The sequence below is a fragment of the Mastomys coucha genome, unplaced genomic scaffold (assembly GCF_008632895.1).
Source record: "Mastomys coucha isolate ucsf_1 unplaced genomic scaffold, UCSF_Mcou_1 pScaffold4, whole genome shotgun sequence".
Taxonomy (NCBI): Eukaryota; Metazoa; Chordata; class Mammalia; order Rodentia; family Muridae; genus Mastomys; species Mastomys coucha.
The window spans coordinates 1,911,498-1,939,098 of NW_022196910.1; the positions used below are offsets into that span (position 1 = coordinate 1,911,498).

The 27,601-nt window shown below is 52.5% G+C and overlaps 1 protein-coding gene across 6 annotated transcripts in view; it reads right to left on the reverse strand.

Annotated features, from left to right (window-relative positions):
* Positions 1-4,084: 4,084 nt before the first annotated feature.
* Dazap1 (DAZ associated protein 1) overlaps positions 4,085-27,601 on the reverse strand; it is a 25,704-nt gene continuing 2,187 nt past the window's right edge. The window contains exons 1-12 of one of the 6 annotated variants that reach the window (XM_031349008.1): positions 26,143-26,364; positions 18,085-18,125; positions 17,524-17,690; positions 17,250-17,315; positions 14,805-14,915; positions 14,120-14,168; positions 11,346-11,428; positions 9,185-9,338; positions 8,151-8,180; positions 7,859-7,999; positions 7,022-7,198; positions 4,085-4,955 (exon numbers count right to left, since the gene is read on the reverse strand). In XM_031349008.1, coding sequence (XP_031204868.1) covers positions 4,780-4,955; positions 7,022-7,198; positions 7,859-7,999; positions 8,151-8,180; positions 9,185-9,338; positions 11,346-11,428; positions 14,120-14,168; positions 14,805-14,915; positions 17,250-17,315; positions 17,524-17,690; positions 18,085-18,125; positions 26,143-26,171 — 1,224 coding nt within the window. In that variant the 5' untranslated portion in view covers positions 26,172-26,364 and the 3' untranslated portion in view covers positions 4,085-4,779. Of the gene's footprint in view, positions 4,956-7,021; positions 7,199-7,858; positions 8,000-8,150; positions 8,181-9,184; positions 9,339-11,345; positions 11,429-14,119; positions 14,169-14,804; positions 14,916-17,249; positions 17,316-17,523; positions 17,691-18,084; positions 18,126-26,142; positions 26,365-27,601 lie in introns of those variants that run through there. The other 5 variants (XM_031349009.1, XM_031349010.1, XM_031349011.1 and 2 more) reach the window with 5 other exon arrangements.

The window sequence follows — 27,601 nt, forward strand, 5'->3', positions numbered from 1 at the left end:
AGAGAGAGAGAGAGAGAGAGGTGTAGCCAGAGAAAGAACAATCTCCCTCAGTATATACTAGCAGGTTTCCAACTCAGTGATCCCCCAGTGTCAGTATCCTGGGCTCTGGGATGACAGGGATGCTCCTGGCCATGTGGTTACCTTAGGTGCACACTCTGGAATTCATTTGATAGCAAGCACTTACTGAGTTATTACTTGCAAGTAGGAATGGTTCAGAGGTTCAAAGCCCACTGGAGGAGGTTAGGGACTGTGTTGCAATGGCAGAGCTAGAAGTAGGGGAAGGAGCAGGTCCTGGCTTCCCTAAGCAATGCCCCCCGCCCCAGGCTATAATAGGCATAAAATTATAATAGTCATAAATCCAAAGAAAGCTACTAACTTGGTGCATGGCTGGGTCTGGTACTTGAGCACAGACATGTGAGGATAATTGGCCCTGGTGTGAGTGTGTGTGTGTGTGTGTGTGTGTGTGTGTGTGTGACCAAAACCGTCTGTCCCACCTACTGGGGAGGCTGAAGGGAGCCCAGGGGTCCAAAGGCAGAACTTAGGAGGCACAGAGAGACTTTTGGTTAAGAGCACTGGCTAGTCTTCCAGACTGGGGTTCAATCCTTGGCACCCATACAATTATACATAACTCTAATCCCAGGTGATCTGATGCCCTTTTCTGCCCACCTCCAGCACCAGGCACATACACATATACATGCAGGCAAAACACATACACATAAGTACATCTGAATTGAAGAAGAAAGAAAAGAAGAAGAGGAGCTGGGCATGGTGGTGCACGCCTTTAATCCCAGCACTTGGGAGGCAGAGGCAGGCAGATTTCTGAGTTTGAGGCCAGCCTGGTCTACAGAATGAGTCCCAGGACAGCCAGAGCTTCACAGAGAAACCCTGTCAAAGAAGAGGAGGAGGAGGAGATGGAGGAAGAAGAGAAGAAGGCAGCTGCTCTTGGGCACGGGTCGTGATTCCAGGGCGTGTCCCAAGCCTTGTGCTCAAGTCCCAATACAAAATGGGTGTAGTGGAACTGCAGGTCATCCTTGCTACTTTTGTATCAGAGGACATCCTGGACTATGTGAAAAAGTACCTCAAAATTAAAAATGGGTGGAGGGTGCTATAGAGAAGCTGACCTTAGGGAGCTATTGCTGCTCTAGAGAGAATAGCACCCACATCTGGATGGTTAGCTGCTAACCATCCAGAACTCCAGAACTCCAGGGCCAAGGGAGTTCCTGTGTGGTGTACCAAGTAAAACTTCCACCTTCTTTTGTTTTGTTTTTTAAAAGATTTATTTTTATTTATATGAGTACATTGTCTCTGTCTTCAGACACACCAGAAGACACACACATTAGATCTCATCACAGATGGTTGTGAGCCACCATATGGTTGCTGGGAATTGAACTCAGAAACTCTGGTAGAGCAGTCAGTACTCTTAAACTCTGAGCCATCTCTCCAGCACCCACCCCCCCACCCTTTTTTTCCCCTTAAGGCAGGATTTTTCTCTATGTAGCCCTGACTGCCTGGCTGTCTTGGAACTCACTCTAAACACCAAGATAGGCTCAAACTCAAAAGACCCGCCCGCCTCTGCCTCCCAAGTGCTGAGACCAAGGCTTGAGGCATCACCTGCCAGCTGTGAAACCTTGTCTTAAAACAAATAGGACAAACAGGGCACAAGGCACACACCTATCATCCCAGCATGCCCCAGAGGCAGGTAGATCTCCCTGTTTGATTAACAGACACTGCCTCGGGTGGTGTTGATGCACACCTTTAATCCCAGCACTCCAGAGGCAGAGGCGGGTGGCACTTTGTGAGTTCAAGGCCAGCCTGACATACAACTTTAGCTCTAGGACAGCCAGTGCTACACAGGGAAACCCTGTCTCAAAAAACAAACAAACAGCCGGGCTGTGGTGCTGCACGCCTTTAATCCCAGCATTTGGGAGGCAGAGGCAGGCGGATTTCTGAGTTCGAGGCCAGCCTGGTCTACAGAGTGAGTTCCAGGACAGCTAGGGCTACACAGAGAAATCCTGTCTCGAAAAAACCAAAAACCAAAAACCAAAACAAAACCAAACAAAACAAAAAGACTGTACAATTTAACATAAAAGGAGATGTTAACTGCAGAAAACAAGAAAAAGCACCTACCTGTGTAAAGAAGAAGCAGGGTATGAAATGCCAGCCTGGGTCTAGATGCGGTAATAACAAAGGTTCAGTGTCCTGAATGTGCCCCAGCTTATTTCAAGGCAGGGCTTTATATTAAATAACTTTATAAGGGTGTATGTCTGTATATAGTTTAGTGCACATGGATGCTGTCACCGGGGCTGGGTACATTAGATCCCTTAGGGCTGGAGTTAAGACAGTTGTTTCTCCACATCTCTTTTTTTGGTGGTGGTGGTGGGGCAGGGTTTATATAGACCATACTGGCCTCAGATTCATAGCTTCTATTGTCTTTGCCTCCTTAAGGTTCTCTTGAGGCTTTGCATAGTCTGGGGACAGTTCCATTTAGTCCCAAGTCCCAAGCAGTCTACACAGGTCCCATCACCTCTACTGCTAGTGGTGCTGGCCCCTCTCCCAAGCTGTCTCTCTCAGGTGTCTCTCTTGATTTCTCTGGGCTGCTGGTCCTGATATAGTTTTGGGGAGGTGACAGGAGTGGGGTCTCATGTAGCCTGGGCAGGTTTCAAACTCTTGTAGCCAAGGATGACCCTGAACTGCTAATACTGAGTAACAGATTTTTATCTTTTTGTTTGTTTTTTGAGACAGGGTTTCTCTGTGTAGCCCTGGCTGTCCTGGAACTAACTCTGTAGACCAGGCTGGCCTCAAACTCAGAAATCCACCCGCCTCTGCCTCCCAAGTGCTGGGATTAAAGGCGTGTGCCACCACCGCCCGGCTAATTTGAAATTTTTAAATTTATTCACTTTACAGCCCAATATTAGCTCCTCCCAGCACCCCTTTAGGGAAGTCATCCAGCCATCCTTCTTAGCAGGGGAAGCCTCACTCTTGGTGTCAACCCCCATCCCACCCCATACTGCACATCAAGTTGCTGTAGGTAGTCATCTTCTTTCACTGAGGTCAGACAAGACTGTCCATTTAGGGGTGCAGAAGCCACAGGCAGGCAGGTAGGCAACTGGCTCAGGGACAACTCCTGCTCCATTTGTTTGGGGGACCTGCCAACATGGTGCTCATCTGCTGTATATGAGCAGGGAGCTCGCAAGGGTACAGGGAGGGTACAGGTTCCCTGACTGCTGGAGTCCCTGTCCTCCCTGTCCTCTTTGGGTCCCTCACATCTTTCTTCCGGTGCTTCAGTTAAGACTCCCGGAGCTCTGTCTGTTGGCATGCCTGGCCATACTTGGTACATTTAAGGGAATGGAGAGATGGCTCAGCAGTTAGGGGCACTGGCCACTTCCTGGTGAGGGTTCAGTATTGATAATGTAGCAGAAGCCAGAGGCCCTGAGCCAGACAAGTGACTTGTGGCAATGAACACATGCAAGAGCATGGACAAAGGGTGTTCTGTGTAACACATCAAAGTTTCCATGTTTCCATTTGGGGGTAGACTGCAAGGGCAGGGGGTGGATATGAAGGGATGGGGCGCTACGTGGGGGAATGAGGTGCATGATGTGAAATTTATAAGGAATCAAAACCAAAAAAGCCACTAGCTGCTCTTCCAGAGAGCCTAGGCTCAATTCCCAGCACCATACGGTGGTTCACAGGCAACTTATCAGTGTCCTAGGGAACTGGGGGCTGTGGAGGGGGTTGGCACTGCATGCCCATGGTGCATACAGAGGCAGCCCAACATCTAGGCACATAAAAGTAGATAACCTTAGGGCTGATAAGGCTCAGCAAGGCACTTCTCACAGAACTGGGAGATCCACCTGAGGTCTGTCCACTCAAAATGTAAGCCCCTCCTCACACCAAAATAAATGCACTTCAAGGTCAAATATGGGACTCCATGTGCCCAGCCCTGTCTCCTGCTTTCTGAGGGCTCAGACCAACCAGCATACCCCACAAGTCCTCCCAACCCTGGTACCCACAGCCCCTCCAAAGCACACCAGGAAGGACAGAGGGGAACAGGCCAGAATTACAGACACAAGCAGACAGCACTCGGGTTCTGATCCAAACACGCTGTTTTATTCAAACCGGGTCAAACTGGTCAATGGGAACCTGAGCCCTACTGAGGGGCCTCCAGCAAGGCCTTGCCTGCCACCTGTGTGGGGCCCAGGCCACCCGTGACTTCAGCACTGCCACCTGTGCCAGGGGCCCTGTGGCACCCGCAGCCACACAAGCCGCTCAAAGCAAGGAATGAACAAAAAACCAAATGCACGCAGTAGTCTCTGCCCGCACCCCAGCCCACGCTGGTGGGAGCCAGGGCTCCCGCTTCCCGCACCCGAACCCTGCTTTAAATTAAAAAATAAGCCAGTATACATCGTAGAAAATTTCTCTTAAAAATCTCACAATTTGTAAATGTATATTTTTTTCTTTAACATAAAAGTTTACAATATACGGTAAAACAAAAGGCTCAAGAAAATAATCTCAAAAAAAGAAAAAAAAAAGGAAGAAGAAAAAGAAACCTGAAATTCTGAATTAAAGCTGAAGGCGTTTTTTAAACCCTGTTGTTGAACCAGTGACGTGTTTTTATTGTGCTGATGGGTCAGAGAAAAGAAATATATTTAAAACCTTAGTCCAGATGCGGCCTCCGCTGCCCCCCACCCCCCCAGGTCGAGTGGTCATTTATTTTGTCCCAAGTGTGTGATTGTCACGAGTTCACCAGTCCCGAATCCTACCCTGCCACCATCCCCCGGGCTAGCGCCGGTAGGGATGGAAGCCCTGCACGTTGTGGTTCTGCCCGCGTCCGAAGCCACTGCCACCAGCGGGGGGACCCCCCGATCCCGGCACAGAGGGGCCCCCATAGGAGGGCGGCTGCTGGCTGGGGTCCGAGAAGCCCTGGCCAAAGCCGCTCAAGTCCTGCCCGTAACCTGCTGGGAGAAAGGTTGCTTAGCTCAGGGTCATGGGAGAGGGGCCCACCCCATGGTTCTGCCAGAGCATCCCCCCTGGCTTTGTCCCAAGGAGAGGGGCTGTTGTTCAGGCTTAGGGTCTGTGGGTAGCATGGTGCCTTGGTGGCCTGTCACCCTACCCTGATGCATCACACACGCATCACTCACACTCACACTCACACACACACACACACACACACACACACACACACACACACACACAGAGTCAGAACTGGGGAGCTCCAGGGTGTTCAGTCCCACTGTGAAGCCACAGCCCCAGCTGTGGCAGGAACAGGACAAGCAGTCTTGGGGTTCAGTCTAACTTCCCAATAGCCCTCTCAACTGAGCCAGTGTTCCTGAATGACTGCTGCTAATCTCTCCATTGGGGTGAAGCTCTGTGAAGGGCAGATGACACCATTTCCTGCCTGCCCAGCCAGTAGGCAAAACAACCCTGGGAGGCCTCCCCAGCCTGAGCAGACACACACGTGGATGCTGGCTCCACTGGCTTGGGCTTGCAGTTGTTGGGACTTGGTGCCCAGACCTAGGGAGAGCAAGGCCCCAAGGGCGAGCAGCTCAGAGTGCTACTGCAGCAGGCATGCAGACATGGCCACAGACAGCAGCGCTCAGCAGTTTCCAAATATCAACTTCAGGTGACCAGGCTATGTGAAGAGGATCCAAGCACATATATTCACATCTGAAAATGCCATGAAAAGTCAATCCACCATTTAGAGAACTGGCTGCTTTAGAGGACCCAGCACCCACATGGCAGCTCACCCCTGCCTGTAACTGCAGTTCTTAGGATCTGATCCTTCTTCTGGCTTCACATGGCTCCCGCATGTATGTGTTGCACATGAACTCACCCAAGTACACATGAAATAAAATAATTTTTAAAAAGAAAATTTCATTCTAAACAAAACAAAACAGGAGCCAGGTATGGAGGTCCACACTTTCAATTCCAGCTCCTGGGAGGCAGAGAGAGGTTGATGCCTGTGAGTTCAAGGCTAACCAGGGCTACATGGCTGAGACCTTGTTTCAAAAAGGAAGCCTAACCAAACCAACAAAACACAGCAGCAACAAAAACACAGAAGTCGCCAAGCCCACTGAGGCAGGGACTTGTCTTGAGTTCAAGGCCACCTGTGCTATAAAGTAAGACCCGAGCAAAGAACAAGAGAGGAGGAGGGAGGGGCTGCAAGACCTGGTAAGGTGCTTGCCACAAAGCAGGACTGTGTGAGCTCCATTCTTAAACATATTTTTTTAACAGGAGAGAACAAATTCCTAAGATACCCTTGGACTGCCCTCACGTGCCAGGGCACATACATGTACACACAAACTATAAAGGAAAAGCTCTCTCTCTCTCTCTTTCTCTCTCTCTCTGTCTGTCTCTCTCTCTCTCTTCCTTTCTCTCTTTCTTTTTAGTTAAGGCTCAGGATGTCACTCTGAGGGACACATGCCCAACATGTATGAGAATGGTGTTCAAATCCAGGGTAGGCTCACTACTGCGCACAGTGAGAAGAGAGTTCCTGCAGCAAAGGCAGAGGCAGAGGAGAGAGCAACCTTCCACAACAGCCCTAAATCAACCACAGCAAGGTGCCACAAAGAAGCTGCCAGTGCAGAGCTTGGCCACTCTCCTGACCTAATCCCTGACCAACACTGGGCTCCAAAGGGGCAAGAGCAGATCAACCTCCCAGGCAGTTGACACACACAGCAGTGTCTGTCTGTCTGCCCCCCGCCTCTCCCAGACACACACACACACACACACACACACACACACACACACACACGAGAGAGAGAGAGAGAGAGAGAGAGAGAGAGAGAGAGAGAGAGAGAGAGAGACTGCTTGCCTAGGTTATGACTGCACCAGATAGGGACCTCCCCAGGAAGATGGATGAACAAGGTAGAACCTAGAGTAACTCTGACCAAGGATTCGAGAGGACCCCTGGGAGCCCACACTCCCACAGAGGCACCAGATGGGGATACAGCATCCCAGAATCCTGTCTGGTAGCCTCTCCTGATCCTGCCTGCTCTGGGAGCAGCTGGCCACAGCCACTTACCATATTGACCATAGGGGAAGTCCGGCTGGGCTGTTGGGGGTTTGCTCATATCTGGGGCGGCCTGAGACGGAGGTGGTGGGAAGGCCAGCGGAGCAGCCCCTGGGGTGGCAGGTGGAGGAGGGACCCCTGGAGGGGCGAACTGATCAGGGGGTGGGGGTGGAGGACCATAGCCAAAACCTGCAGGGATAGGAGAGCAGGGCATGAACAATTGGTGCTAGCCACATTACCAACTGAGTATGGGCCAGTGTCCACCTAGCACATCCTACCAGACACTGTACAGGCTGAGACTCTGCCCAGAGCCATTATCCCAAAGAGACAGCTCAGACAGGCTGCTCAGAACAGAACCAGTATATAGCAAGGAATTCTAGGTGAAATCTCTGGAAGCCACAGCTAGCCACTACCAGAGCCAGGATGCACCTATGTACTGAATGCCTGTCTAGCTGCAGGAGGCCCTGGCCTCCACCCGAGTACCAGAAGTATGAAGCCGCCACTGAACACAGCATCAAACTACTCAGAAAGGTCAGTCACTTGAGCTGGCTGTGTCTGCTAGGACCGCTAGGTGAACTAGACCTAGGCCACTGTTCTGCCTTCCTTGGGCAGTGTGGGTGGGGTGCAAGTCTCATCAGTACGTGACCACTGGGAATACTGAGGTGGGGTGGAGGCTGGGGATCCTGGGTCAGCTCCTTCCCAGAGTTTTACCATATCCTAACTGCACGGTCTGTAGACATCACCAGCCCAAGCCTATGTGATAATCCAATAACCTCCCAAGAACTCTTAGCTAGCCCCGGATAGATGACAGTTGATATACTGGGTCTGTTCCAAAGGGGTTGCACTCACTGAACTGTGGTGGAGCGCCATAGCCCTGTGGGAAGCCCTGTGGTGGGGGGAAGCCTCCAGGCGGCGTGGATACGATGTAGGAAGTGAAGGGCGGGGGCGGGGGCGGGGCTCCTCTGCCTGCAGGGGGTGGGCCATAGCCACCTGCAACAAAAGAGTTGGTAAGGGTGGAGTAAACTGTGTGGCACAGCCTGGACCCAGGTCAAATCCATGGTCTCCTCCCAACATCATCAGTAACCCAGTGCCCACAGCAACAGGCCTGTGGCGTGCACTTGGCCCCTTCCACATGACTCACCAATGGCCTGTCCTGCTGGCACCCACATTCCTAGACAGAAAACAGAAGAAAAGGGGCCAGTTAGTCTGTCGATGACTTCCCTTGGTGTTACCTAGGAACTCCTGGTCTATGTACAAGTTTCTCAAGAGGTCTAAGGAGGGAAGGGCTGTCAACAGCTGGGCTCCCAACCCCATAAAGGAGAACCCAAGCAACAGTCCCCTCTCTGCTGCACCTGCTCTGCCAAGATGGCCTGTGCCCTCAAACCCTTCGCAAACTTCCTTAAGCTGCTTTTGTCTGAGCAACAAGGAAAACCCAGCAAGGGGTTGTGTCAGAAACAGGGTCCCTTCCCTTCAGCACCCTGTAATCCTTGCCAAGGCTGTACCAGCTAGAGGCAGCTACAGTCTCTTGGGTAAAGTCCGCCCCATCCCCACCCCCATCCCCCACAGGCACTGTGACAGCCAGGCCTACAGGCTGTCACAGGATTTGCAGCAGAGTGGATGCAGCCACCTGCAGGGCCCGCAGGAGAGTGAGAGCACACGGTAGCAAGGAAACTGCCTTGGACAGTGGTTTGGTACTGGGGTGATGGAGGTCTGCCATCCTAGCCCTTTGAGACTGAGGCAGAAAGACTGGAAAGTCCAAGGCTAGCCTGGGCAACATAGTAGACCCATCTCCAGAAAGAAGGGACTCGTTCTGCAGCTGTGGTGTCTGTCAGCAGTAAACATCAGCACAGCCTGGGACCTCAGCTCATGTCCAGCACTGAGGGAAACAAACTTTCATGCTCTATTTAGGTCAAAAAGGGGATTCTAGAATAGGAGGGGTCACCTGCAGACTGGGGCCCCCTAGGCAGCCACTGCCAAGCTCCTGTGTTTACTGTTGCCAGCCAGGGACTGGGTACAGTAGGTGATACATTTAGCCCAAGTGATACCACATGCCTCCTGCAGCCTGGCTGCTAGGCAGCCGTTCCTGTGGTGGTGTTTGCCCACCACTGGGGAACAGGGAGGCAGCCACCACCTCCAGGATGTGCTAGCAGGGACAATACCGCACCTGTGCCTTACCTTGTGGGCCATATCCTTGTTGCCACGTTGGCGGGGGCTGGCCCGCCCAGCCATTGGCTGCACTGGGCGCCACTCGGCTGCCCCACTGGCTGGCTCCTGGCTGTCCTGGTGCTTGGTTTTTGCTGTCCCGAGGTTCAGCCCGTTTAACCTCCACCTAAACAAACCGAGTGCACTTTAGGGAGAAGCCAAGGTGGCACCCCTGCCCTTCAGACACCCGTGGTGACTTATGACTACACTTAACGCCTTACGACTTAAAGTGAGTACTTAAGATAAGCTTACTTAGGCCAGTAAGTTTCTTTCTTAAAAAAAAAAAAAAGTTTGCTCTTTAATTTCTTTTTATAAAAAAAATGTTTCTCAGGTACAACAGATGCATCTGGAAGACGCCCTGTGCCCCACCCGCCTACTACAAGCAGCAGCAGGAAGGCCAAGAGCCCTAGGGAGACAGCCAAGGTGGGGTACTGAGGAGTACCCCGCTTAGAGAGAAGGCAGACTCCTTGCACCCAAAGAGCCCACCCACCACCCCCCTGCATACCTGAGAAACACGCTGGCTTTGACTCAATTATTTAAAATGTCTAGTGGAAGATAAAGACTTACCTTCCCCAGGCTAATGCTTAAAGAATCTCAGTTAACTCAAAGGCATGTCAGAGGGAATGGATGTAAGAGCCTTACGATACAGCTAACAAAAAAGTCAACAAACATGCAATAAAATGGACATTGGGATCAGTAAGCAACCTTCATACTGTGTTTGGCAGCAGCCCAGCCCTGGCCCAGCAAGGGGACAGGGGACAGCAGACAGGGGCCCTAACAGAAGCTGGAGTGCATGGCCTACTTAGGCCAGGGTATGACCTCACTCTCTTTTGAGAGCACACTGACTGCTCAGCAGTCCCTGCCCAGGCTGCCTGTGTCCCCAGGGTTAAGCCCAGAACATGGACTCTAGTAGGGCCTTGGGACAGGAACTAAGCACTCTGCCTGAGTGCTTAGTGTTTTGCCAGCTGAAGCATAGCCCCACCCCCACCCCTGCCAGTGCCCAAGAGCAGTCTGATGGTGGCAACTTGGGAAGCAGATGCTGTAAGCTGGGGTAGGGTGAAAGCAGGAACACAGCTCCAAGTAATGAGCCCCTGAAGCCCCTGGGGCCTCGTCCTGCTGACAGAGCAGTGTGTGCCCAAGACTAGAGGAACTTGGGCTGTGGCTTCTCAGTCTGGGGTTTCATCATCATGCAGGCCCAGCTCTGGACACTTAGTCCCCCAGAGGCTGCAATGTCCAGTAAAGGTCAGCAATGGGCAGGCTGGGCTCTCTAGGGGAGAGGACCTGAGAGTAGGGACCTTCACACTATATACAGCACTCTCTGACTGCTGGCCAGCTGCTGTGCTCTCCAGTCTGCATGCTGGCTTAAATTGGGCTGCAGGGAGTGTTAGAACAAGGCTGCCCATCTCACTGGAGTCTCTGGGAGGAAGAGAGCCAGAAGCCCTGAGCCTGGGCTGCTGCATGGTCCCAGAGCCGAAGATTTCTTTGTCCTTCTGTACTTGGGTCCAGGACAGACAGGGAGCCACAAGAGTGGCAGGTGGATCTAGTCTCAGGGCTAAGGCCTGACAGAGCTGGGGCAATCATGCATGCTAAGGAGGCTGGAGAGGACTTCAGAAGGTCTGAATGGGAACTCTGCACATGCGGCTATAGAGAGCTGAGGCCTGGAATCTCAGGAGGCCCTGGGCCTGCCCTGCCCACTATGGCAGCAACACAGTATGAAGACGGAACACCAAAGGTCACTTGACTGCACGTGGTTAAGTGCTATCAGAGCATGTGGCTGGTCCCGGAGTTTCACAGTAAGTGACCCGATAGAAAACCAATCCTTCAGGATGTTTCAGTGCTCTCAGTTTGGAGCTGGACCTCAGGCTCGTGGAGGCTCCTGCTCATCACATTAAGGTCACTGTTACAGAAGGGGCTGGGCCACATCTGAAGGAGTGGTCATGGAAACCAAGCCTGAGGCAACACTAGGGTCTCACTGAAGGCCCCCACCTCCCAGGGCCCCACCCTCTACCCCATTCCCTTGTCCAGGGGCAGCACCCCATGGATGTCCTGCTGGGAGTGCCCACTTCCCAGTGAAGCCCCTCATTGCCTAAGGCTTGGCTTGGTCTTAAGGTAAAATAAAACTACAACTACACACTTTTTTGCCCATGATGTCGTGAAAATGCATGTTGACAGCCTGGTCCACTGATTGTTCGTCCTCGAAAGTAATAAATCCAAAACCTAGCCAACGACGAAGAGTGAATCAAGGTAGCAGGGCGTGTGACACAAAACAGGATGATGAACAGTATCAGGGCGCCACAGGGTCGAGCTGGGTCTCAGACAAAGCCTGTGTGCAGAGGGGCTATGGCCCACAGCAGGTTGGGGACAGTGGGTGACATTCATCCTTCTCCCGGCTGAGTACAGCTGTGGGGAAGAGGGGTGCCTGGAAGGTGGGGGTGTGTGTGGTGTGCTCTGGCTTTTCTGAAACCCAGCTTCTCCCCTGGGGTTTGCAATTCGCTTCGCAGCTAGTGCTGACAGCAGCCCCCGCTGTTCTAGGCGGTACCGAGTGCAGTTCCTATTGCGCCTCGCCAGGCTTACCCAACACTGTTGGCTAAGCCCGCGGAGTCCTATGTCTAACAGTCCTACTCCTCTATGCACAGACGATATAGGTAAATACAATAATACACAAAGATACAGGCCACAACGGGTTCCAGCAGGTCAAATTCTGCTGTCAGCAGCAACAGCAAGAGGCATGGTGTCATCAAAAAAAAGAAAAAAAAAAAAAAAAAAAAAAAAAAAAAAAAAAAAAAAAAAGAAAAAAAAGGAAAAAGAAAAAGGAAAAAGAAAAAAAGGAAAAAAGTAAAAAGAAAAAAAAAGAAAAAAGAAAATTTCAAAGGAAAAAAAATTTAGCATTTCCCAAACACAAGAAAGTGGCAGTATAAACGAAGTTTGGTTGGTCTGGGGCAAGCGCAGCCACCCAACTAGGGGCAGGAGGGACAAGGTCTCTGGCCTTTACCGAGGCCAAACTGAGCGCTAACATGTCTTGCAGCAGCACTCGGGCCCAGAGACCTCAGGGAACAAAGGGTGAGGGAGGCTCCAGACAGATGGGCCCAGAGGGCGCCAAGAGAACTAACTTTATAGTAGACAGAAGGATGTGTGACAAGGGTCCCTGTGCACTGTGACAGGGAAGCTGGGAAGAAGTGGCCTAGGGATAGGACCACAAGCTGATGAGATGGGGTATTGGGGCTGAATTGGGAAAGTAACCTTAAGAGACATGGGCAGGAAAGAGATGGAAACAGGAAGAGAGGGCAGCTGAGGAACCAGAGGTGAGATGGGAGAGAGCAGGAGGGGCCAGGGCTCCTACTATCCTATGCAGATGCTATCGGGGCAGGAGAGAGGCCAGATGGAATGCTGAATGCTGGAGGTGAACTCTAGCAGAGCTGAGGCTGAAGAGACAAGACCAGGGACAAAGGACAGAGAAGGATAAAGGAGACTGCAGACAGGGTGCTTGGGGACTAAGAGGGGGACAAGATGGCCTGCTATCGAAGTCAGCAGACATGAAGCAGGAAGGAGAAGGAACACTGAGACCCACCAAGACCCTCGAGGAGTCAGCAAAGCCAAGAAGACAGGAGGTGCTGTAGGGAGGCCCTGCTGACCCAACCCCTGCTATCTGCCACCCGATGGGACACTTCCAAGCCCCCAGGGGACACAGGCCCACACGCCAGCCCTAAAGCTCTTGGCCCAGCTCCTGCTGCCCCTCCAGCACGGGTCAGCAACACTAGCTGGGCCTGGCTAGGCCGGGTGGCGGGAGGGCGGCAGCAGCTGTGCCAGCCGTGGGCGGGAGCACCTAGGAGCTGCCCTCAGAGTCCCGCACACCGAGGCTTCGCAAAGTCAGAGGCGGCATTTGGAACACAACATAGTGATGAAGACATGTGAAAAGTTGACATTCTCTCAAACGGCGGGAGTGTCTGAAGCCACCGGGCTGGCAGGGTCCAGGCACAGTGCAAGAGGCCGTGGGTCGTGGGGGAGGAGCCGGGGCAGGCTGTCTACAACGCTGTGTCAGAGGCAGCAGCGGGACAAACACACTGAAACTTCGTTTACACCCCACGGGAGCAAAGCCGCTCCGTCCTCTGACTGCGGGCGGGCCTGTACCTGTGTGACTTAACTTAGCACCTGGAGAGAGATCTAGAGAGACATCGTTAATCACAGACAATCACAGAGAGAGGAGACAGCTTACTTAACGGTACCGTATTCTATGACACTATGTACGTCATTAAGCATGTATGTCTACCATAAATTAAGACTAAGACTTAACAGCTAAACCACACGAGTGAGCAGTGCGTCCTGGACGAGTGAGGAGGCTCAAATGGCAAACTATGCTCCTGAGTGGTGGCGCGCCACGAGCACCTGAGTGGCCTTTGGTGGGTGACAGGGGGGCACATGGATGAAGGCTGTGTGTGTTGAGGGATGCAGAGTGTGAAGGGAGGGTTGTGTGAGGTGAGGGTCCTGTGGTGTGGAGCACTTTGGTCCAAAACAGATGCTGAACCAAAAATGAGGGTAACCAACAGCCAGAAAAGGAAAAGGGCTGGAGAGCACACTGTGTCCTGCTCCTGGGCCAGTGTGGACTGACTGCGGGCAGCTGGGGCAGTGGATGGAGAATGGGGCAGTCAGGATGATGTGGGCAAGGTGCTTGTGTTTTGGAGGACCCGTAGAAACAAAGCTATGTTCATCTTCATGTGAAGGAGTCAGAATGTCCTGAGAGGAAAAGAGCAGAGCAGAGCAGAGCTTGTGATATGAGTGGAGGTCAGAGACTGTGCCTGGCACATGGCCCAATGGCAGTGTGTGTAGCATCTGACCGTGGCCTGTCTAGGGTGAGATAGTTTGCCATCTGAGGGGAGGACATGGGTCAGGATGATCAGGCTCAGCCCTTACCTCGAGGCCGCTGCTTCTCCGCGTCATAGATCATAACCACCTCTGTGACCTGTGGACAAAGCATGATTGAGGCAGACTCTGTGGAGGCAGGTGCCACAGACCCACTCAGCCCATTCCAGGAGGTCCCAGGGTATCAGCTAAAGGAGAACTTTGCTAAGGCAGACCAGCAACTGTGGGGGCTGAATGCCCAGGTGGGATGAAGTCTGATGAACATACACTACCCAGGGTCACCAGGATGCTGCCATGCCTGATAACAACCAATGCAATGCCTAGCAATTTAAGCCAGGCTGTTGTGTCTGTCCCACCCAGCTGCTCAATCCCCATAGGAGCAAGGGTTCCATCCTGTCCCAAAGGCAAGGCCACACCCAAGGGTTCCAGCCTCTGAAGACACCAGGTGAGCCAGTGCAAACACCTGAGAACCAGGCCAGCTGCTCCTACAGCAGAATCCTCTGTGGGCATAAACCCAGGTGTCAGGTGGCACAGGGCTCAGAGGCCCTGGTCTAACTAGGGGCAGCTGCCTGGCCACCACAAGGCAGCATGCATGCCTCCCAGGCACGACCAGCTCTTCACTGTCCACTGCCCTGCCCTCCTCAAAACCCCAGGCAACACGGATAGGGAGAAGCAGGTGTTAAGGGCATGCCAGGAGATGGGGCCAGGAATGGCCATGGTGGCGCGCAGAGCTCACCACTCCAAACTTCTTGAAGTACTCCCTGAGCTCCGTCTCGCCACAGTTGTGGGGAATGCCCCCGACAAAGATCTTGTTGGATTTGCTGCTGTCGCTCCTGGGTCCTTTCTGCTGTCAAGAAGTGGGGGGGTGGTATCAGTGACTTCTGAGGGATTACTGCCCCACAGTCTGGCTGCCACAAACCCTTTTCTGTGACTTTGTACTTCTTTCTGAGATGGTCTCACCATGTAGCCCAGGCTGGCCTTCAACTCACAGAGGTTGCCTTGGGCTCTGCAAAGCTGGGACAGCAGACGCCAACCCCTCCCTGGCTTGGCCCTTTGTGTAGCTTTTTCCTGCTGTTTTGTTTTGTTGAGGCAGCCTTACCGTGTACTTCTACCCCTGAAACCTACTCTCCAGACCAACCTGACCTTCAACTCCAGATCCACCTGCCTCTGCCTCCCAAGTGCTAGGATTAAGGTGTGTGGCTCCCATTTCCATCCACTGCTACCCCAACTTATATACTTGAGTCAGCTAAAAGCAGACCACATCCCGAAACTGCATGTCTACTCTGGGAAACCAGGAGACAGGTGCCTGCAGCACTTCCTGGGGCACTACACATGTTGCTCTGGACCACAAGAATGGAAGGTCTACAGTTACAGCAGGTACCTGTGGGCCTGTGCTTACCACCCAGGACTGCTGCAGAGGTCACTGAGAGCCAGTCTCAAACCAATAGAAAGCCTGCACTCTTGGGCTGGCAGGATGGCTCAGTGGATACAGGTACTTGCCATCAAGCTGAACCCAAGTTTGATCTCTGTAATACACATCATGGAAGAGGAACCAACTCTTAAGTTGTCCTCTGCCGTCTATATGTATACTATGACATTCATGCCCACAGACACCAAACATATACACAGAATTTAGAAAACTATTTAGGAACTGTAATGACAACAAGCCTGCAATGTCTGAAGCAGGTGGATCTCTGAGTTCTAGGCTACCATGGTCTACATAGTAAGTTCCAGGACAGCCAGAGCGATAGAGTACCCCGTCTGAAAAACCTGTAATGTGAAGACAGGACTTCTGGCTTTACTTTTATTTTTTTAGTGCTTGGGACAAAACTGGGACCTTCCACATCCTAGGAAGTGCACACCAATGACCTACATCCCCAGTGCAGATGGAGATTTTGGCAAGGTTAGAAAAACCACAAAGGCAGTCTCAAGAAGAGCAGCTGGGTGTGGAAACCTGGGGACAGGAGACCCGGGAATGCTCTGGCAGTAGAACAATCATGGAGGACCTTGCCCTGTCCCACCTGCTGCTCCTGCCCTGGGCTCTAATCCTGTCCCTGGTGAGGATAGCACAATCAAGACTGAACTTCTGAGCTGGCTGTGGTTACACAGGCCTATCGGCCTAGCATCTGGAGACTGAGGCAGGAAGGTCCTGGGTCCCGGCTGGCTTGGGCTTCACAGTACAACTGGAGAGCAGGGGAACACACCACTCTGCTAGTGACCCTGTGCTTGCCTGGGCAGGAGCTCATGTGTGCAGTGTGCCTCAGCAGGCTGGCCCACGATGAAGAGTCGCAGAGTGAGCCAGCCAGTGCCATGGTGTGGACAGCAGTTCCCCACCCCCACCCCCATCCCCGCTGAGGCCTGTGTGAACAGCTCTAAGGCAGCAAGCACACTGCTGTGCTAGGCCTACAACCTCTGGGAATTGGCTTTCCTAAATGAAAAAGCGGGGTGGGGCTCTTGACCATCACAAGCTCCTAGGCCCGCGTCCAAAGCACACCTGTCAGAGAGAATGTCTTAATAGGAAAGGGCTGGAGACATGGTTCAGCAGATCAGCAGCACCAGTTGCTCTTCCAGAGGAGCAGGATTTGATTCTGAGCACCCACAGGGTGAATCACAACTGCTACAACTCAGTTCTAGGAATCTGACTTCCTCTTCTAGCTCCCAGGGTACCAGGCACTCAAGCAGTGCATAGACATATATGCAAAGAAAATGCCCACAAGTAGAAAAATACAAGTAAATCTGGAAAGTAAGTGGGGAATGGCAGCCTACAGCTAACGTCCCAGCACTTGAGAGGCTGAGGCCAGCTCACCAAACAAACAGGCTGCTGTGGAGGCCTCAGGTGCCACTCACAGCAGAAGCACAGACTCCTCCCAGACAGCCATCTCTGCCTGCACAGCTAGCCCATGTGGCTGCCAGGCAGGGATTGCTGAGGTGTGGAGCGGGGTGCACATGACCCCAGGAAACACTGGCTCCACTCACACGAGAGCAGCTGGACAGGTGGAAGGGTCCTGCTGCTAAGGGCTAAGTAAGAAGACTGTGTGCCCAGCCCAAGGTGATGGGACTTGGCATTAATGGCTCCAGCATCCACCAGAATCCCATTTCCCTTATGTCAGTGAGCAAGCAGAGCAGGATAATGGTGATCACCCTCTAGCATGACAGAGCACCCAGCCCAGTCCAGCCTTACCCAGCCTTCCTTGGGCCGCGTTCGCTCTGGCTGCATCCCCCGAGGTGTGCATGGCTTCGGGTCGATCTGTGGGAAATGTGAAGCCAGAGAAGTGAACAGGAAGCTACTCTGCCAAGGGCACTGCACTGCCCTCTGTTGCAAGCACCCATCACATCCCAGGGCTCGTCACCTCAAGGGTCTACCCTCTAATACACCCGCTTTCAATAGCCTGAACCCTATAGCCAACTAATTCAGACAGGTGGGCAAAGATGGGAGGACCCATGAAGTCACTTACATTCCGGCCATCTAGGGTGTGTGGTCTGCTGGCCAGCACTGTCCCCACACAGTTGGGGTCTTTAAACTTGACAAATCCGAAGCCTCGAGATTGGTTGGTGGTTTTATCTTTCATGATGACACAATCCACAACCTCACCATACTGGGAAAAGTAGCTGCGCAGAGTCTCTGCTCGGAGACAGGAACAAAAGCACACATGTCCCTAGCTTAGGCACAGCCTCAGCACACACACACACACACACACACACACACACACACACAAAACCCCACACAACCATGTAAGCAAGCACACACAGACAACACACATGCACACACTAGCAGCCTCACTCAAGCTGCTTGGCAGCTAACTGCTGAGGGAAGAGGGCCCAGGTACAAGAGGACGGATGGTCTTGTGCTACAAAGGGTGGACTAACTGCAGTGATGAAGGGCAGGGCTGGACAAGCAGGACACCACCATACTGTGGACATACTGACTTTAGAGCAAGCTCTGCCAAGGGACACAAGGCTAGGTCCACAGGTACCACAGCTAAACCTGTTCATGGCTGGGACACCACAGCTCCTACCTTGCGTGGTACTCCAGTCCAGGCCGCCCACAAAGAGCTTCCTGTAGGGAAAAGAGGCTCAGGGTCAGCTGACCCCTTTAGGGTTGTCCCCCCCACAGCAGGCCCACAGGAAGAGGGATGTGCCAGTCAACCTGTGGGCCACACAGAACTCAGTGAAGGACTTCCAGCTTCCATACTATGGCAGGTAAGAGATATGCCCTTGCTGCCACAGAGATGGCCCTGTCACAGCCATACTGCCAGGACAAGAGCCACCTGCCCATGACAGGCCACACTCCCTGCAGCTTCTGCGGAGACCTAACCACCAGGAGAGGAGGTACAGCCTAAGCCCAAGAGATGCTCAGCCAACTAGATAAGACCCTAGCTTAGGCTAGGTGCTGGTGGCGTACACCTTTAATCCCAGCACTTGGGAGGCAGAGACAGGCGGATTTCTGAGTTTGAGGCTAGCCTGGTCTACAGAGTGAGCTCCAGGACAGCCAGGGCTATAAGAGAAACTGTGTCTCAAAAAACCAAAACCAACCAAACAAACAAACAAAAAAACCCCAGCCTAGGACATGGTCCCATGAAGCTGCTGGACAACAGTGGGTGACAGTCTTGGCAGTGACCCCTGTCATGCCCGGGGCCCATATCCATACAGCACCATCTCCAAGGCCAGCTTTGAGAATCAGTTGTATCAGATGGCCCTTGGGACTCAGCAGTGAGCACTAACTGTGTCGCCCAAGGCACTCAGGCTACACTGAATCCTTCCCCAGTTCTGGGTCATACCGCATGGCCCAGCAGGAGAGCCCCCCCTGTAGTTGCCACACTGAAGCTCTGCTTGCCAACCCTAGGTAGGATACTTGGGGCACATCTCTGAGCAGGAAGGGTCCCTCGAGCTACCACCGTCAAACTCCAGACACAAGAAACCTGCCCCTCTTACAGGAAATGCTAGAACACCTGCCCTCTGCCACCCAGGGGCAGTCGACTATACCATAGTAGCCTGGAAACCAGAGGGCCCTATGTAGGTAGGCATATTACTGCCTTGCATGCAGTAACTAGGCCCTACATGTGAGCCAGGAGCTTCAAGACACAAGAGTACTCAAGTGGTCTCTTTATTGTGACCCCCACAATAAAGTCCCACAGTAGAGGTGCCAGCTGTGGATAAGCATGGGTGACCACACAAGTCCCTTCCTTCCCAGTTGTGGAAGAGGTGCCCTGTCCAGCAAGGATGCCAGTCCACTGGCCTCCTGAAACCAAATCTTTGCAAATGATCCAGCCTAGGCAACTGCACAGGTGGCTCAGGGCCTGGCCTCATTAACATAAAGCCACGAGTCTCCTCAGGCCACAGCATTGCCACTGAAACCAAAACACAGCAAGCTCTGTGACAACACCAGCCACTGGCAGCAGGGCTTCCTAACCAAGAAGGAGGCCACAGGGCACAGGAAGAGGAACCGGTCAGATGGGTCCAGGCGCTGAGCCCAGGTGCAGTTTCAGGTACAGACACTGGGCAAGTGCTAGGTGTGGTGGCATAAGCATGGAAGAAACCCAGCACTCAGGAGCTGTGGAAGAATGAGAAACTAGAGGCCACAAAAGGCTTTTTAAAAAGAAAAGGAAGAAAGGGAAAGCAGCTATGTCAGCAGCACATAGACATGCAGAAGGCACTAGGAGTGGTTAAGGTCCCCATCTCTTCTCCTGGCTTCAGGCAGCAGAGTGAATCCACACTCTTGTACCACAGGCTTGACCCCACATGAAGCCCGACTGGATATCACCGAGGTTGCATACCACCTGCTCTGAGGGAACCAGGGCTTCTGGCCTGTGTGCACAGAGGCTTTCTGCCTGGCTCAGAAGAGGCCATCAGGTGAGACAGGCCCATGTTTAGAAAGGTTCTGGAAGGCTCCAGGATGTGGATTTCAATGCCTTTGTCGCTGGACCTAAACTCTAAGCCTGGGGTGAGGACAAAGTAGCCCATCAAGTAAAAAAGAGAAATGAAAGCCAGAGCTTTAGGAGGGCCTGCTGATCAGCTCACAGCCATGCAGGGAGTCAGCACCTGCAGACTGGGGACTAGAGAAAGCCACTCAGCTCTGCAAGACAGACTATGGGTGACAGCAACAATCAAGGTGCCTCCAGGGGGAGCTGGTGGACTCCTCACTTATGGCAACCTGCCATGGTTGAGTTCCTGCACCCCACATCCTGCTGCTGAACCCGGAAGCTACAGCCATCACTTCCCTTCAGGCCCAGAGGCCAGAAAAGAGCCCTCAAAGGCTTCTGGCAGGGCATGGTGGAATCCGCAGCACAGAGATGAGCCTGAGAGGCCCAACCCCTGCTGCCTGTCCCTAGGCTGACTCACCTATGAGGACACAGATTGTAGAAGCCCCCACAGATATAAGTGACATGAGGATGTAACTGAAAGGGCCTCACTACTAGTGACTAACTTCCACTGGTGGTCCCTCCCAGCTGATCCTTAGTGCACACGGACCAAACCACAACCTCAGCTCCTATGATGGCAGCCCCTGGAAACAAACAGTAGTGTTAGAGACACCCTGCCCTGCCATGGCCTCCTGGCCTCCAGTCCTGTGTCCTGTTCCTCTCTTTCCCAATGCCACTCAAGCATGAGGCCCTATGACTAAGTACAAGTACCTTTAGAAAGGGACAGATCTTTAAGAGCCCTTGGGGAAGCAGCTCAAACCCACGGCCCAGCTCACAAGCAGGCACCTACAACACAACATCTACAGCCTCTGGACTGTGGCCAGGGAGCAAAGGCCTTGAGTAAAGGCAGCCTGCTATGGCTGGCAGAGAAGTGACAACAGTCACCCCATCGCTGTTCACGCCCGGCTCTTCTGAACACAGGGAACCTTGGATCATCATTCAGCACCACAGCCAACAGGACACACACACACACTCACACAAGAGAAAATCACCAAGGAAGCACCCCCATGGCTGAGGGGAACGTATCTTCACTATGCACTCCCAGACGGGTGAACAGCTCCCAGCAGGTTCCCTGCTTCCTCTGCACCCTCCAAAAAGCTGTGCAGAAGGAGCAACTGCAGCTGGCCTGGCTGAGGTCTGAGGTGCTCCAGGGGTCAGGGCCAGGCAGGTGGTTCATAGGGCAGGGATACTGAACAGATAGCTCAGTGGGGACATACATGAAGGGTGAGCTTGGCCCCTCCTCTCACAGGCCTTTCACTGCATCCCACCTTTTGCCATCGGTGCAGCCAGAAGGCACTCAGCCCAATCTGACATGCCCAGCATCCACATAAAGCAGTCTGCATAGAGCCCACACGGCCACAAACCTAGGCCTTCCAGGAAAGACCTTGCTTCCAGGATACCTGGTATGCCTGCCTTTCACTCTCTAGGTGACACTGACAACAGTCAGTGTACCAGCTGTCAGATGAACCTTTCCCACCACCCTGTCCCACAGGCCAGTCACTTTAAGGAGCTGAAGAGCAAAGTGGCCTGGGCCACCCAGGGGACCACAGGAACCTCTGCTCAATGTGGGCATGAGCTGGATACTCAGGGTACAGACTTCACAGATACAGCCCTCACACCTGACACCAGGCCACTTGTGATAGCTCTAGCAGGCACATGAACCTCCTGCATTAGCTAACTTAACACCAGAATGCAGAAAACCACACTCAGGAAGCAGAACCCACTTCTACATTCCCTCCAGACTCCAACCCTCCAGGCCAACCGGATGCCTCAGCAAGGCACTTGCCACTAAGCCTGACAACCTGGAAAACACACACACACACACACACACACACACACACAGGCAGAAGGGGGAGGGCCAGCAAGATTGCTTGGCAGAGCTGGTGAGATGGCTCAGTGATTAAGAGCACTAACTGCTCTTCCAGAGGTTCTGAGTTCATTTCCCCACAACCACGTGGTGGCTCACAACCATTTATAATGGGATCTGACGCCCTCTTCTGGGGTGTCTGAAGACCGCTACAATGTACATATATATAAATAAATAAAATAAATCTTAAAAAAAAAAAAAAGACAGCTTGGCAGATGAATGTGCTTGCAGTCTAACACCAAGTCTGATTCCCTTGGCAGACAGTGTCCAAGTAAAGAACTAACTCCAGACGGGCAGTGGTGACACACGCCTTTAATCCCAGCACTTTGGAGGCAGAGACAGGTGGATGTCTGAGTTTGAGGTCAGCCTGGTCTACAGAGTGAGTTCCAGGACATGTTCAATACCAGCTCGGTCTACAGAGTGAATTCTAGAATAGCCAGGGCTATACAGTGAAACGGTCTCAAAAAAACTAAAAAGATTAAAAAAATATATATATATGCACGCACACACACACACACACACACACACATACACACACACACACACACAGAGAAACTGCCACAGGCATAATGGAGCATACCTTTAATCCCAGAGCTCAGGAGGCAGGTGAATTTCTGAGTCTAAGGCTAGCCTGGTTTACATAACAAATTTCTGACCAGCCAGGGCTGTCTTAGGAAAAGAAAAACAAAACAAAACAAAAAAACCTAAAACAAACCAAACAAGACCAGCGCAAGTTGGAGGTGATTCCAAGGACGGCCCCTCTGCTACCTTCCATCTACCTTCTCCTAGAGAGGATACTCCCATCACTCACAGGCTCTGGCTAGCAGTGACTTTCAGGAAAAAAGGGGCAGCTCCTGCCATAACCTAAGTCCCCAGCCACACATGCACAAGGGAGAGGCTCCGCCAGATGCAGCAACAGCCAGCCACTCACCTACAGGTGGCTGCCTGGGCTGAACAGGTCACTGAACTAGGACAGCAGGCTGTAGAGGAAACTGCAGAAGGCCCCACTACCAGCATCTAAACAGCCCCAGAGGCAAGGAGCTCTAACAGGGACCTTAGATGTTCCACTGATGGGCACAGCTGCTAGCTTTCTCAGTACCCAACTGCTACACTTGGGAGGCTCAGAGATTTGCAACTTTAGGGTCCATTCCCAGCATTAAACAATTCAAAACTTCCTTTGCAAATAAAGGATGGGTGTAGTGAGGCACACCTTTAATTCAACCATTCAGGAGGCAGAGGGAAACTGGGCAGGTGGATCTGTATACATTCAAGGCCCTGTATGGTCTACAGAGCAAGCACTCTAGGGCTACATAGAGAAACCCTGCCTCAAAACCAAAATAAATCACAAAGCTCACCCTTTGGGTGGTTTCCTAGGGACTAAAGAGCAGACTCCTGTCTTGTCCAGTCTAGGCACAGGCTCCTAGTGCCCAGTGGGTTTATGTGAGGCTGCAAGGGCGCAGTAGGGTTTGGCACGAAATTAAATGTGGAGGAGGTGCATGCTGTCACTGGGAGGCCTAGAATAGATGATGAAGCCAGCAACTTCTGACCTCTCTTTCAGGCCCATAGTGGTCTTCCAGACCCTAAGGGCATGCCACAGACCCAGCAACTGCACAGGTGCCAGCCCCTTCATACATCAAGGTGCTCTGACTATAGAACAGATCCACAAGAAGCACACCTCTTACCCACACTGCCTGCTAGGCCCAGGTCCTCAGTGCCAGGCACACAGCACTGAGGGCATTAGGCAGCTCACCCACCACCTCAGGAAGTCTGCCAGACGGCAGCCAAACTCTCCCTACCTACGGAGGCAGAGACACCCGCTAAGGAACCATGATGCAGGGAGGAGGGCTGAGAGGAATAAGGGCATCCCAGGATACAATGTGAGAACCTCACTGCCTCCCAGCCCAAGGTAAAAGTTGTAGGCAGGAAAATGAACCCTAAACATGCCTGGCCATGTACACCAACCTGTCAAGTTCCTGCACCTGCAAGAGGGAACTCAGGATGTCAAAAAACTGACAAAACAGCAGAGGAGTGGAATTCAAGGCCTACTGGGGAGACCCAAAGTGTCCCACAAAACCCCAGGTTCCTAGACTAGGTCCTTTTCGAATTCCAAGTTTATTTAGACCCCTCAAGCCCTGGTTGATATCACAGAGACCCTACAAAGTCACTGATCTCCTTTGTGATCTTCCTGACTCCCAGGCTCCAGGATCAGGTTCCATAGCTCTTAAAAGTTCCCTCTGGTGGCCCCCGGTCCTCTGTCTTGCTTCTGCGTCTCCTAGCACTCTGTAACAAACCCCACATTCTGAGCTATTGTGGTTTTCCTGACCCTGGGCTACTATATGAGAGTCTCCACACTAGCACTCTAGTACCTTGAGTTTTTGCTCTGTTCTGGGTGCCCTGGCTTGTTGAGCAGTTTCAGGGGTCGGGGCTCTTCCTGGCTTTTGGGTTCCTCTTTCAGGTTTTCCAGACCCCTTATAGTCTCCCTGACCTGCTGAAGAATCCTTTTGGGGAGTCTCTCTGGCCTTAAGGCCCCCTTTGGAGTCACTTAGGTCTCCAGGCTTCCCTTTGGGGTCTCCCTATACTTTAGTCTAGTCTCTGGTTATCACTGGTGTCTCCCTCTACCCACTTGAACTTCACTCTGGAATCTCAAGCTCATGGAGCTGTCTCTTGATGCCTCTATGACCCCTGAGCTCTAACTTGGGAATCTCCCCAGACTCTCATTTATCCTACAAGCAAGTAACAACAAAATTAAAACAAAACAAAACAAAAGTTTCTCTTGGACTCCTTACCTTCTAGGCCTCACTGGCTCAGGGTCTCCATTTGTGTGGCCTCCAGTTTGGCCAATTATCTTTTAGAGTATTCCTGGGTCCTGTGCCCCAACCTGGTATTCTCCCAGCCCCCAAATTAGCCTTCCAGGCCTCCCTAGCTCCTTAACTATCCTTTGGGGTTCCCCCCAAGTATTCACTGGGCTCTTCTCGATTCTGTAACTCCTGCTGGAGGTCCCCCTAGCCTTCTGAACCACCCTGTATGATCTCCCTACCCTATTTCCTTAACCACAATTATGGCTTATGGTCTCCCATTGAAGCAAGGGTCTTTTTTGGAGTTCCTTCAGCCCTCTGAACTATCCTTTGGTATCTCCCTGGCCTCACAGCTCAACTTCAGGGGCCCCCTATATGCTAGTATATCCTTTGGGAGGGTCCCTCAATCCCTTATTCTAAAGGGCCCCTGACCACCTCATATACATAACCCCCAGCTATCTTTTGGGGGCCTCTTGAGTTCTAACTCCTGTATAGGACTCAGCACCTTGAATTATCTTTTGGGGTCTCCCCAACCCCAATTTCTTGGTGCTCCCAAACTCCCTGAATTTTATCTGGGGAAGGGTCTCTCTGACACCCAGGCTCTACTTAGGGTCCCTCTAACATCTGAACTATCCTTTAGTGTCTCTCAGTCTCCTGATTTGATGGTTACCCTAACTCCTGAACTCTGGAGAGTCCCACAACCTCCAAAATTATCATTTGAAGACTCCTCAACCCCAAGCTGCACTCAGGAAGCCCCTAACATCCTGATCTGTTCTTTGTGATCCTCCTCACCCCTGCGGTTCTAGTAGATAACCCTAGCACCCTAATCTTTTGGGGTATCCCTCAGATCCCGGAGTTATCCCATGCAGTCTGAGTTGTAATCACTCAGTGAGGAACACTTTGGTGTTCCTCAGCACCTAGAACCTAATTTATTGGGGGGGGGGGATATCTGACCTATGTATTCTTGAGGGTCTCTCAGCATCCTTATTAATCTATTTTACAGGATTTCCATTACCTATGATCTATCTTCCAGAATCCAACTCCCCAGAGTAACTCTATGGGGTCCCTCTGCTCTATAATCTATTCTTTGGAGATCCCTCAGTTTCACCATTCTAATACTTAGTGTTCCCAAGGACCCTGGTCCAATTTTGGAATCTCTCTGGTACTTAGCATCTATGAGGGGTCTCTCAGGACCCCTAACTATCCTACATTACCTTCCTGACTTCAAGGATCCACTTAGGGGTCCTCAAAACCCTGATCTATCATTTCGGGGTCTCTCAGTCCGGCGAGTTATCCTATGGGATGGCCCTGACCCGTGAACCTTCATTTAGGGTTTCTCTGACTCGTGAGTTACCGTCTTGGGTCCCTTCAGTTACCAATGGGCTGCCTTTGGGGCGACCCCCAGCACCCCGGCTCTCCTCTGAAGTCCCAGCCCGGTCGGCCCGGCACCCCGGCCTCCCTCGCTCCAGGCCTGGCCCGGCCCCACAGCCTCACCCGATTTCGTCGGCGCCCGCGCTGTTCATGGCGCCCCGTCCCGGCCCGCTGCGCCCCGCTCCTCCGGAAGGTCACCGCTCGTCCCTCCCCGCAGCCGCGGCCCGGATCTGCGCAACGGCGGCGGCGCTGAGCCTCCTCCCTCCGCGCCAACGGTCGCTGCGCGTCCCCGCGCCTCCGCGCCTCCGCCCTGCGCACGCCCGGGCGCGCTCCCGCACGGGGCCTCCGGGGGCGGGGCCAGGGGCGCGCCGCGCGTGCGTGCCCGCTTGCGAGAAGGACGCGGGGCTCTGCGCCGGCGCAGCAAGAACAACCGAGACGTGCGTTTCCGCCCGGTCGAGTCTAAGCCTTCTGGGAAATGCAGTCCTCTGCATTATCTGGCCTTCAGAAGGCGCGCGGAGGGAAGACAGCCACGTGCGTGCGTGCGCATGCATGCGGTGCCGGGCGTTCATGGCGCGCGCAGGCGCAGACGCGGGCTTCCCTTTCTCCACTCGCGAATCTTGGTCTTGCGTGGGGGCTTGCGAGGGGGGGAAAAAGTTCAAGACGCCCCTCAGAGACCGGTGCATAAAGTAGGCTGCACGCTCATGCTCTGAACTGGGTCACCTCTCGGTCTTCCTTTTTCCCAGATGATACAGAGGGTCACAGAGGCTGACTCACCTGTCCAAGGTCATTCAGTTAAAGCTCGATTGGGTTCAAAGTAAAAATTAACCAAGTTCGCTGGTTATTAAAACAAAACAAGACAAAACAACAACAACAAAAAAAAAAAAACCCAAACCCACCGTCCTCAGTACCACTAACATGGACAGCCACGCTCTTACTACTATCTACTGTCTGCTGACTGACTTCTCACTTGGATCATCTGCCTTTCCTCTCATACCGAGTTCACTGTCTCAAAAAGGTATATAAATAAATAATAACAATAACAGCAGCAACAACATAATAAGTAAGCAAATGAATAAAATGAGGTAATGGCTCAGTTTGTTGAACATCTTTCCACACTGAAGGCCTTCCATCCCCAGATCACTTAAAACAGGCATGGTGCTGGGCGGTGGTGGCACACGCCTTTAATCCCAGCACTTGGGAGGCAGAGGCAGAGGCAGGCAGATTTCTGAGTTCCAGGCCAGCCTGCTCTACAGAGTGAGTTCCAGAACAGCCAGGGATATACAGAGAAACCCTGTCTCGAAAATACAAAAAAAAATACAAAAACAACAACAACAACAAAAAAAAAACAGCCTTGGCAGTACAAACCTGTCATCCCAGCACTCAGGTTAGAGAGGGAGACTAGGAATTCAAGGTCATCATCCTCCCTTGGTCAGCTACATAGTGAACTAGAAGCCAGCCTGAGCTACAAGAGACTTTCTCAAACAAACAAACAAACAAAGAACAACAAAACATTCGAACAGCTGGGCGGTGGTGGCGCACGCCTTTAATCCCAGCACTTGGGAGGCAGAGGCAGGTGGATTTC